The 12,761-nt window shown below is 41.5% G+C and overlaps 1 protein-coding gene across 6 annotated transcripts in view; it reads left to right on the top strand.

Moving 5' to 3' along the window:
- Positions 1-12,761, top strand: part of ddx4 (DEAD (Asp-Glu-Ala-Asp) box polypeptide 4) — a 99,399-nt gene that overhangs the window by 83,664 nt on the left and 2,974 nt on the right. For all 6 annotated transcript variants that reach the window (XM_078219087.1, XM_078219072.1, XM_078219065.1 and 3 more), the window contains exons 16-17: positions 8,540-8,810; positions 9,146-9,253. In XM_078219087.1, coding sequence (XP_078075213.1) covers positions 8,540-8,810; positions 9,146-9,253 — 379 coding nt within the window. The remainder of the gene's footprint in view (positions 1-8,539; positions 8,811-9,145; positions 9,254-12,761) is intronic.

The following is a 12,761-nucleotide window of genomic DNA, read 5'->3' as shown; positions in this document are numbered from 1 at the left end:
AGTCTGAGAGATTTTAGATTCTTTTACAATTAAATATTTGATTGTTCTACTGTTTCAATATAATATATAAAACACCTTCCAATGTAACAAAGCGTCCCAGGGTATCACATCAGTGTTATCCATCAAAATTTGACACTGAACCACAGCAGGAGATACTGAGGCAGATGGTCAAAAAGGTACAAGTGATGGATTTTACGCAATATCTTAAGGAAAGGGGAGGAGTAAAGAGGCGGAGAGACTTGAGGAGGGAAATCCAGAAGCAAGGGCAAGTTAGCTGAGGGCAGCTTAACCTGTAATGGAGCAATTTTTAAATTTGTGGTTGTGCAAAGTGCAAGAATTTGAGGAGTGCAGAAATCTTGGAGAGCAGAGAGAGGTGTGTACAGGTCATGTTGAGATTGAGGTGCTGCTAGCCTGAGAGCCAGTTGAGTCAGCAAACGTGAACATAGAACAGTATAGCACAGAACAGGTCCTTTGGCCCACGATGTTGTGCCGAGCTTTATCTGAAACCAAGATCAAGGTATCCCACTCCCTATCATCCTGGTGTGCTCCATGTGCCTATCCAATAACCGCTTAAATGTTCCTAAAGTGTCTGACTCCACTATCACTGCAGGCAGTCCATTCCACACCCCAACCACTCTCTGCGTAAAGAACCTACTTCTGATATCCTTCCTGTATCTCCCACCACGAACCCTATAGTTATGCCCCCTTGTAATAGCTCCATCCACCCGAGGAAATAGTCTTTGAACGTTCACTCTATCTATCCCCTTCATCATTTTATAAACCTCTATTAAGTCTCCCCTCAGCCTCCTCCGCTCCAGAGAGAACAGCCCCAGCTCCCTCAACCTTTCCTCATAAGACCTACCCTCCAAACCAGGCAGCATCCTGGTAAATCTCCTCTGCACTCTTTCCAGCGCTTCCACATCCTTCTTATAGTGAGGTGACCAGAACTGCACACAATATTCCAAATGTGGTCTCACCAAGGTCCTGTACAGTTGCAGCATAACCCCACGGCTCTTAAACTCCAACCCCCTGTTAATAAATGCTAACACACGATAGGCCTTCTTCACAGCTCTATCCACTTGAAGTGGCAACCTTTAGAGATCTGTGGATATGGACCCCAAGATCTCTCTGTTCCTCCACAGTCTTCAGAACCCTACCTTTGACCTTGTAATCCACATTTAAATTAGTCCTACCAAAATGAATCACCTCACATTTATCAGGGTTAAACTCCATTTGCCATTTTTCAGCCCAGCTTTGCATCCTATCTATGTCTCTTTGCAGCCTACAACAGCCCTCCACCTCATCCACTACTCCACCAGTCTTGGTGTCATCAGCAAATTTACTGATCCACCCTTCAGCCCCCTCCTCTAAGTCATTAATAAAAATCACAGAGCAGAGGACCAAGCACTGATCCCTGTGGCACTCTGCTAGCAACCTGCCTCCAGTCCAAAAATTTTCCATCCACCACCACCCTCTGTCTTCAATCAGATGGCCAGTTACCTATCCAATTGGCCAACTTTCCCTCTATCCCACACCTCCTTACTTTCATCATAAGCCGACCATGGAGGACCTTGTCAAACGCCTTACTAAAATCCATGTATATGACATCAACTGCCCTACCTTCATCAACACACTTAGTTACCTCCTCAAAAAATTCAATCAAATTTGTGAGGCACGACTTGCCCTTCACGAATCCGTGCTGACTATCCCGGATTAATCCGCATCTTTCTAAATGGTCGTAAATCCCATCCCTAAGGACCTTTTCCATCAATTTACCAACCACCGAAGTAAGACTAACCGGTCTATAATTACCAGGGTCATTTCTATTCCCTTTCTTAAACAGAGGAACAACATTCGCCACTCTCCAGTCCTCTGGCACCATCCCCGTGGACAGTGAGGACCCAAAGATCAAAGCCAAAGGCTCTGCAATCTCATCCCTTGCCTCCCAAAGAATCCTAGGATATATTTCATCAGGCCCAGGGGACTTATCGACCTTCAGTTTATTCAAAACTGCCAGGACATCCTCCCTCCGAACATCTATTTCCTCCAGCCTATTAGCCTGTAACACCTTCTCTTCCTCAAAAACATGGCCCCTCTCCTTGGTGAACACTGAAGAAAAGTATTCATTCATCACCTCGCCTATCTCTACTGACTCCATACACAAGTTCCCACTACTGTCCTTGACCGGCCCTAACCTCAGCCTGGTCATTCTTTTATTCCTCACATAAGAGTATAAAGCCTTGGGGTTTTCCTTGATCCGACCCACCAAGGACTTCTCATGTCCCCTCCTAGCTCTCCTAAGCCCCTTTATCAGCTTGTTCCTTGCTAACTTGTAACCCTCAATCGAGCCATCTGAACCTTGTTTCCTCATCCCTACATAAGCTTCCCTCTTCCTTTTCACAAGACATTCCACCTCTTTCGTGAACCATGGTTCCCTCACTCAGCCATTTCCTCCCTGCCTGACAGGGACATACCTATCCAGGACACACAGTATTTGTTCCTTGAAAAAGTTCCACTTTTCATTAGTGCCTTTCCCTGACAGTTTCTGTTCCCAACTTATGCCCCCTAATTCTTGCCTAATCTCATCATAATTACCTCTTTTCCCCCCCCCCCCCCCAATTGTAAACCTTGCCCTGCCGTACGGCCCTATCCCTCTCCATTGCAATAACAAAAGACACCGAATTGTGGTCACTATCTCCAAAGTGCTCTCCCACAACCAAATCTAACACTTGGCCCGGTTCGTTTCCCAGTACCAAATCCAATGTGGCCTCACCTCTTGTTGGCCCATCCACATATTGTGTCAGGAAACCCTCCTGCACATACTGCACAAAAACTGCCCCATCCGAACTATTCAACCTACAAAGGTTCCAATCAATATTTGGAAAGTAATGGATAAACAGGACTTGATTGATTTTTAAGATGCAAGCAGCAGTGTTTTGGATGACCACAGGCTGGAAATGGGAGGCTGACTGGAGAACATGGACTACTCCAGTCTAGAGATGGCTTCAGCAGCAGATGAGTTGAGCTATGCAATGTTATGGAGTTGGAAGTAGACAGTTTATTAATACGAGATGTTATCAGAAGTTTATCTTTTGATGTCAAGCACTATATTAAGCAAGTGACTGGTTTGGATAAGCTTCAGACATTTGCCCAGTACGGATAGGAATGGAGTTTTCTTCCCCATATTGTTTAAATTTTGCTTGAACTTAATTTTAGTTAACATGACAGAATTTCACAGGCATGCATATAGAAAACTATACCACATCATTTTTTTTTAAGGATTGGAGCAGCATCTTGTGAGAAGTTTGGCAATTTGATCACAAATCAAATTAAGCTCGTGATTTGTTTGATTGCATAGTAACATATTGTATCTATTTAAAACAAAAGTTTACCCCTCATTCTTATAAACTCAAATGGCTATGGGGGGGGGGGGGGGGGTGTTGTTGTTGTTGTTATGACCAAGATGTCATGGACAAAAAGACAAATCAAATGTAAATGATGGTTATAAAGGCTGAGAACGGTGCTAATAGCGTCATTCTACATCGCAGTCTACTCTACATTGGAGAGACAAACACAGATTGGGTGAGTGCTTTGCCGTCTGCAAGCAGGACCCGGACTTTCCTGTTGCTTGCCATTTCAGCTCACCACCCTGCTCTCTTGTCCACATGTCCATCTTTGGTCTGTTGCAATATTTCGTTGAAGCCCAACGCAAACTGGAGGAACAGCACCTCATCTTCCGGACTGAACATTGAATTTAACAATTTCAGAGCATGAACTCTCTCCTGCACCTCCACTCCATTTCCATTTATTGAATTCACTTTTTATCTTAATCCATTTTTATTACTTTAGTAGTTTGCTTTTCCTAACCTACCTCTGTCCCTTTGCAGACTTGCCCTCCTCAACTTTTCTGTCTATCTTTGTATCATCAGCGAATTTGGCTACAATCCAGTCAGTCACTTCATCCTAAATCATTGATATAAATTGTAAATAGTTGAGACCCAGCACTTAATCCCTGTGGCACCCCACTAGTTAAAGTTTGCCGAACTGAAAATGACCCATTTATTCTAACTGATTTCCTCCATGCTATTTATTAATCATCATGAACTCTTATTTTGTAGTGACCATTTTGAATGCCTCTTGGAAATCCAAATGCACTCTATCTGCTGGTAAATTTATCAAACACTGCTACCCTTTTGCCAAACCATCTTGTCTGCCTGATTGATTTTCCTAAGTGTTTTGTTACTACCACTTCAATTTATGGATTCTATCATTTTTTTCCAATGACAAATGTTAGGATAAATGGCCCTTAAATGCGTTCTAATTCCTTATTTTCTTGGGTAGAGGTTTCACATTTGCAGTTTGTCAATCAGCTGGGATCTTTCCAAAATCCAGGAAACCAACAGGTCTTGGAGATTTGTTAGCCTTAGTCCCATTAGATTTTTTCCAGTACTTTTTCTCTAGTGATTGTGATAAGTTCTTCCCTCTGTTTTGGCTCTTGGGTTTCCACTAGTCTTGAGATGCTTTGTGTTTTCTAATGTGAAGAGACTGGTGAGTTGAAGAGCATTTGAAGTTCCAGCTAGAGTGAAACATAGAGGTAGGAGTAGGCCATTCAGCCCCTCTTTAACTAAATTACAGCTGATCATGGGGAGGTGATAGCCTTGTGGTATTATGGCTAGACTATTCATCCAGAAACTCAGCTAATGTTCTGAAGGATCTGGGTTCGAATCCCACCACAACAGATGATGGAATTTGAATTCAATAAAAAATATCTGGAATTAAGAATCTACTGATGACTGTGAAACCATTGTCGATTAACAGAAAAACCTATCTGGTTTGCTGATGCCCTTTAGGGAGGGAAATCTGCTGTCCTTCCCTGCTCTGTCCTACATGTAACTCCCGAGCCACAGCAGCGTGGTTGACTCTCAACTGCCCTTGGGCAAGCGATGGGCAATAAATGCTGGCCAGCCAGTGATGCCCATGTCCCACAAATTTAATATATTAAAAAAATCATCTACCTCTCCACCCTGCACTATTCCCATATCCCTTGATGTCGTTGGAATATCAATAGATTTCTAGATACTAAAACATTCTCTGACACAACCCTCTGCAGTAGGGAATTCCGAAGATTTACTACGCGGGTGGACACAAAAGAAAATGAGTTGTTAAGCATGATTTAATTAAAACAGGGGTCTAACTAATTTTAGAAATTCAATGGAAAGCAGGAGTAGGCCACTTAGCCCATCAAGCCATTCCGTTTGATCATGGCTGATCCTCTAGAAATCTATTAATTTTGCAAATCTATTCAGTGGTTTGGTCTCTAACATCCCTACATTTCTGACAGACTGGATGTATCAGTGAGATCCCACCCCCCCTCAATTTTTCTAAACTCCAGTGCATACAGGCCTAGTTGACCCAACCTCTCCTCATTGTCATCTCAGAAATCAGTCTGGTGAACCTTCGTTTCACTCCCCTCTATGGCTAGTATATATTTTCTTGGCTGAGGAGACAACTGCAGGTGTGGTCTTGCCCAAGCCTTGTATAATTACAGGAAGACATCCTTGCTCTTGTACTCTCTATTCTTCTTGCAATAAAGGCCAACACACCATTTGCCTTTCTAACAGCTTGCTGCATCTGCATTCTTTCTTTCAATGACTAGTGTACGAAGACACCCAGGTCTCTTTTGTACATCATCATCTCCTGTTTTTCCTTCCAAGTAGATAACCTCACATTTATGTTATGTTGCATCTGCCATGTATTTGCCCACTCATTCAACTTGTCTAAATCGCCTTGAAGCTTCTTTCTCCTCACAATTCCACCAGGGTTTTGTCGTCAGCAAACGTAGAAATATTACTTTGGGTTCCCTCATCCAAATCATTAATGTATACTGTGAATAGCTGAGCACACTAATCGCTGTGCTACATCACTGCCTTTCTCCCTTGTTTGTTCTGCTAGTTACGTCCTCAAAAAAAACTCCAGTAGATTTATTAACCATGCTTTTCCTTTGATAAATCCATGTTGACTTTGTCTAATCCTGTTGAATGTCCTGTTAACACGTCATTTGTAATAGGCTCTAGCATTTTTCCTGCCACTGATAGTTTAACCAGTTTGGAATTCCCTGTTGTCTCTTTCCCTCTTTTCTAAATAGAGGGGTTGCATTTGCTACACTCCAATCTGTTGGAACTGTTCCAGAATCAACAGAATTTTGGAAGATTACACTAGTGCATCCACTATTTCCATGGCCACCTCCTTTAATACCCTGGGGTGTAGATTATCAGACCCTAAGGATTTAGGAGCTTTCGGTCCCATTAATTTCCGCAACACTTTTTTTTTTAGTTGTACTAATTTCCTTTAATTCCCAACACTAGATCCTTGCTTCCCTGGAATTTCTGGGAAGTTTAGTTTCTTCTGGCATGAAGACAGAACTAAAGTAATTGTTCTGTCTTTTCCTTGATTGATTCCTCTGCTTTTCGGACTGTAAGGACATATGTTTGTTGTCACTTTTCTTTTTCTTTTAACATATTGAAACTTTTATAATCCACTTTTATGTTCCTGATGAGGTTATGCTCGTACTCCATTTTTCACTCTTTAATAATCTCCAGGTCCTCCTTTTGCTGAATTCAAATTTGATTCATGTGGTTGCGTGTGAAAATCCATTCTTCCTCGCCATGGTGTTGTGCGTTCTCTAGTGACTATTGCTTGCACAGGTGACTTGTGCCTTGAAACAGTTATCCATAATTCTTGTTTTCTTGGCTGTTTTTTGGGGAACAGGTTGGGGAGAAAATTATTTTTGATTATACTGTCTGATAATGAAGCATCAAAGTCCTTGATGGTCTGTTGTAACTGTTATCTGGAGCAGTGGTTTGACACTTCCTCGTGGTTACCAAAGTCACTTAGTGCAGTCACAACAGCTTCAGAGATTCTTGTTGCATGTATCTGATTTTTACCCCTTCATGCCCCAAAGTAACCAATTTAAATAGATGGCTCATACCAAATTGCCTTTCATGAGAGTTTTGATCAAAGTTGATGAAATAGAGGTTATTTATCATTTGGAGAGAGTTCACACTAAATCTTTTCAATGAAACAAAGTTCCCTCATTTTGGCAAAAGACTGCATGCAGATGCTAGAAAACTGAAAGGATAGTAGAAAACACTGGAAATACTCAGGTTTCCTTTTGAGGATGGAACAAGCAGGCGGGTAAAGCATAAAGTAGATGGAGTTTCAAAAGGCAATCAATTAAGGTGCCACACAAAAGGTTACCACACAGATAAAGAGCTCACGGTATTGGGGATGACTCATTAGTGTGGCTAGTGGATTGGCGAACTAACAGGATATGAAGATGCTGGCGTTGGACTGGGGTAAACGCAGTAAGAAGTCTCACGACACCAGGTTAAAGTCCAACAGGTTTATTTGGTAGCAAAAGCCACTAGCTTTCGGAGCGCTGCTCCTTCGTCAGGTTAAGTGGGAGTTCTGTTCACAATTGATTCCTCATGTCACACTATCTGTCACCCCCCATGACTTGCCTGGACTTGCAAAATCTCACTAACTGTCCTGGCTGGAGACAATACACATCTCTTTAACCTGTGCTTAACCCTCTCTCCACTCACATTGTCTGTACCTTTAAGACTTGATTACCTGTAAAGACACTCATTCCAACCATTATCTTGTAAATTGAGTTTGTGTCTTTATATGTCCTGTTTGTGAACAGAACTCCCACTTACCTGATGAAGGAGCAGCGCTCTGAAAGCTAGTGGCTTTTGCTACCAAATAAACCTGTTGGACTTTAATCTGGTGTTGTGAGACTACTTACTGAACTAACAGGAGGCAGAGTCTGGATAAATGAGTCATTGTCAGATTGGCAAACCAATTGGTGTAATACCATTGCTGGTGCCTCAACTAATGCCATCTATATGAATGACCTTGGGGTGAAGGGACTGCTCACCATGGCTAATCTTCTACCTCCACGTCACTGGGTGGCACAGGGGTTAGCACTGCTGCCTCACAGTGCCAGGGACCTGGATTCGATTCCTGGCTTGGGTCGCTGTCTGTGTGGAGTTTGCATGTTCTCCCCATGTCAGCGTGAGTTTCCTCCCACAGTCTGAAAAATGTGCTGGTTAGGTGCATTGACCCGAACAGGCGCCAGACTGTGGCGACTAGGGGAATTTCACAGTAACTTCATTGCAGTGTTAATGTAAGCCTTACTTGTGACTAATAAAAAAAACTTTTAACTTTAATTGTCCTGTGTGTTCCCTCAATTCCCATGGTGTCCAAAAATAGAGTCTGTTGCAGGTGTTGGGATGGGGATTGGGTGTTGTGGGGGAAAGAGTGACAGTTTTGAAGATCATTTTCAGTATGCAGCTGCTTTATTTGATTGGGACTTTGGATGTGGTAAAATAATTTCAGAATTTCTGCACTTTATGGAGCGATTGCCAGGGTGCAGTGATTTGTGCAAGTTGCACAAATTGTATAAAACAATGACAAATATGTGATTCTTGTTGCGTGTAAATATTGTGCAAAAGTTTTTTTGGCTTTTGTTTTGTAGTGATCGAGAGCAAAGGGAAAGGGAGATGGCACTTGGTGACTTCCGTACAGGGAAATGTCCTGTTTTGGTGGCAACAGCAGTAGCAGCTCGAGGACTGGACATTGAGCATGTGCAGCATGTCATTAACTTTGATTTGCCTTCTACCATTGATGAATATGTCCATCGCATTGGACGTACAGGCCGTTGTGGGAATGTTGGCAAAGCAATATCATTCTTTGACTCAAATACGGATTTGCCAATAGCACGTGCTCTCCTAAAGGTTCTTTCTGATGTAAGTACTGCAGAAGTATCATTTTATATTTGATAGATTATGGAAAGTAGCATCAAGAGTTACTTAACTCAATTGTCTATAAAGCTTCCCAAGTCCATTTGGTGTAGATACCACATTGCTCAGAATTTAGAATAGGTTAACCAATTATTCTCATTCTGAGTTGATATTTAACATTATTCCCCCTTTTTTCAAAGTTTATCATTGAAAACCGGGTGCACAAGGATGTGAAAGAGAGAAAAGTTAAAGAGAAGCAAGAAAGTAGATATTTTTGTTACTGAATCCATCCTAGCATGAGCCTTTAGTGCTTAATATTTATATTGAAACTATTTCTCTAGGCACAACAGGAAGTTCCGATATGGCTAGAAGAATTTGCTTACGCGGCTCATGGGACCAGTTACCATAATCCACTTGGAAAGGTGTTTGCTTCAGTAGATACTCGCAAGGTTAGTTTGATGTACTTTTATTTCAGTCATCTGTGAACTGAAGTTGATCAATTTTTTACCTTCTGGAAGTTTCAACTCTAATCTAATTTTTGCTATTCTTTTGATTTGTACCCTATTCCCAAGCATTTTGGAACAGAGAACACAAATTCTGACATCTTGTATGAGGGAACTTGTCTTTTGAGGTGGACACCAGATCTGATTACACACAATAAGCCCAATTGTCTTTACTGATGCTTGGCAATTGACCTGATCTTTGTACTAAAGTCCATGGTGTTAACTTTTTGGAAAGTCTAATTTCCTGTTTGAATTATTGTCTTCCTCCTCTGGTGCAGTTTGTGCTACTAAATGGAGGGTGTTTTCTGTTGTGCAAGTAGTCATGGCAGGAAGTGCAGCAGAACTGATTTTTTTTTTTGGCTGATGAAACTTAATAAAAAGACAGGTAATGTGGAAGCTGCAGGTACAGTTCACTGGGGTGGAATAGAAATGTGCACTCCATCTTCCTTTTGCGTGATTGTTCTATGCTAATTACAATTTTTTATTGACAGCTGAATTATTTTCATTCTGGTTTTTGAAATTGGTCTCTTAGTGAACCTACCTCTGAGATGTGGTGTGGATATTATGTCTTTGCATTGAGGCAGGAGTAGGCCATTTGGCCCTTTGAGCCTGCGCCGCCATTTATTATGATCATGGCTGATCATATTTAATAGCCTGATCCTTCCTGAAATCACTGTTTTGGCCTCTGCTACTTTTTGTGGTAGTGAATTCCATGCATTCACCACTGTCTGGGTGAAGAAATTTCTCCTCACCTCAGTCCTAAAAGGTTTACTTCTTTATCCTCAAACTATGACCCCTTGTTCTGGGAAACCCCACCCCCCGAAATCATCTTTCTGGTTCTAACACAGGTGGTAGCAGGAGAGGTAGCATTGCTGCCTCACAGCACCAGGGACCCGGGTTCAATTACTCTGGTGACTGTCTGTCTGTGTGGAGTTTGCACATTTCCCCCCTCTTGTCTGCGTTGGTTTCCTCCAAATGCTCTGGTTTCCTCCCCACAGTGCAAAGATGTGTGGGTTAGGCTAAATTGATCCTAGTGTCAGGTATTAGCAGGATAAATGTATGGGGTTATGGGAATAGAGCCTGGATGGGATTGTGGTCAGTGTAGACTCGATGGGCTGAATGGCCTCCTTCTGCATTGTAAGGATTCTATTATAACCTATCTAACCCTGTTAGAATTTTATAAACTTCTGAGATCCCCTCTCTCTCCTAACTCCAATGACTACAATCCTAAGTGACCCTTGTCTCTCCTCATGTGATGGTCGTGCCATTCCTGGGATCAGCATGTTTAAACCATCACTATTCACCCTCTATAACAAGGACACCAAAACTGCACAGGTGTGACCTCCCCAAAGCTCTAAACAATTACATTAAAGCTTCCTTAGTCCTTTGCTCAAATCCTCTCACTATGAAGGCCAACATACCATTTTCTGCCTTTAGTGCCTGCTGTCCCTGCATTGCTTACTTTCAGCGACTGATGCATGAGGACTCCAAGGTCTCGCTGAGTATCCACTTCTCTCTCAATTTGCACCTGTTCAAATAACGTGCCGCCTTATTGTTTTGCTGTCAAAGTGGATAACCTCGCATTTATCCACATTATATTGCATCTGTCACGCACATATCCACTCACTCAGCCTGTCCAAATTACGCTTTATGACATTAAAGGGAATGTATTATTCACAGATTCATGAATGACCAAATTGAATGTTTTTAAATGTTAATTTCTTTTACTATTTACAATTGAGAAATGCTTGTTTCCTTAATAGCTATGTCAGAAAAATTAATTTCCTATCCATACAGGAATAAATTCAACCCCTTGACCCTATTTTTAAAAATTCTCAGTCTAGTTTTTAATTCTCCCTCCTCCCCCAACATGGCCTGCCCTCTCCCTAACTCAATAACCTCCTGCACCCTACAACTTGAAGACAGCTGTGATCCTCCAATACTGGTCTATTAAGTGTCTATTTTTTTTTTGCTCCTCCATTGGTGACCATGGTTTCAGCTGCCAAGGTCTGGAATTCCCCCCTCAAATCTCTCCACCTCTCTTTTGATATGCTCCTTAAAACCGACCGCATCTACCCTAATATCTCTTGATGGACAATAATGCTCTTGGAAAGTACCTCGGGGTGTTTTAACATATTAAAGGTGTTAAGAATTGGGGCACATTTAAGATTTAAAAAACAAAGTAAATATGGGGAGTTGATTAGAGGCTGGAGAAATGATGCAAATTAGCCCATCAGTGGAAAAACAAATATTTTACATGGAGGTGGTAATTTCGAAGTGGAGAAATAAGAAAATTGACACTCAACTGCCCACAAGCCGACTCCACAGAGGGATAAAATCATAGGGAACAAAATAGTACAACTATAAAACCCTAACAAAGGGGGAGAGCGACATCGGCAACAATAGAACTGCAGCAAATTGCAGCTATAGTGTCCCGAGAGAAGCAACCATTTTCTGCCTTCGCTGAACCGCACTATTTCCCAAGCGTGGCCATCTTAACCTGGTTGTGGTAATTATTTGCTGGAGTTAGCTCATAGAGTTGCTTGATATTGGATATTGTTTGGGAAAAGGGATCTCTTGGAGATCAAGTAAACGTTGGGTAGTTTTGGGGACCAAGGGATAGTTTCATGTAATATTATACGTGGATAGACATCAGCCCTGAATGCCGCAGTGTATTATAGTCTTTGTTGTGTGCTTTTGTTTTTCTTTTGAGTTGATTCCTAATTAATTTCTGAACGGCTGTTTCACCTGGGTTGTACATCATTCTTCACATAATACCAAAAAACACGTACACCAGTACAAACTGATGTTCTAAATTAACCCTCTGGGATACCCTTGCTTTTAGTACCAGCGTGGTTCATAACACATGTCTGTTCAGTTAGATTGTGGTTCTTCTAAACTTCTTCTCCATTTGGTTTCCTCCTTCTAGTCCCTGACAACCTTTTGCCTAAAATAAAATCAATTTCCTGTCTTCAATTTCATTTGGCTCTGTATACAGAGCCTTTTGAGAAGCAAGTTCCATCTTGCTAAGAATTGGTGTATAATGTACATTTCTGAGACATTATTCTCGTACTTGGTCCTTTCCTTGATGTGTTTTTTTAAAAACAATTTCATCCTACTCTAGATGCTCCTAGAGCCATCCATAACAGTGGGAAATTTGTTTTTGTCTCCTTTGCCTGCATTCCATCACAATCACCAAAAATACATAATTGTTTTTTAAACTGTGAGCAAAAAACACTGGGGCTTTCTTATTCAAAAAGCCACAAACTTGAAGTTACAGGGTCTGACCGTTCCTCCACTGAATTTTGCAAGCACTATCCTTATTCATCTCAACTATATTTTTCTATATTCACAACAAGGATCTTGAGGGTACTGACGGCTATATACACATTAGTATTGTGAACCAATGTTTATTATACCCTCTTTTTCAATTTTAGTTTTATCATAGAATCCC

Source organism: Mustelus asterias, chromosome 1 (genome assembly GCF_964213995.1).
Source record: "Mustelus asterias chromosome 1, sMusAst1.hap1.1, whole genome shotgun sequence".
In the NCBI taxonomy this organism is placed as follows: Eukaryota; Metazoa; Chordata; class Chondrichthyes; order Carcharhiniformes; family Triakidae; genus Mustelus; species Mustelus asterias.
Note: the sequence above shows the minus strand (reverse complement) of the source record. Positions and strands in the feature narration are given on the sequence as shown.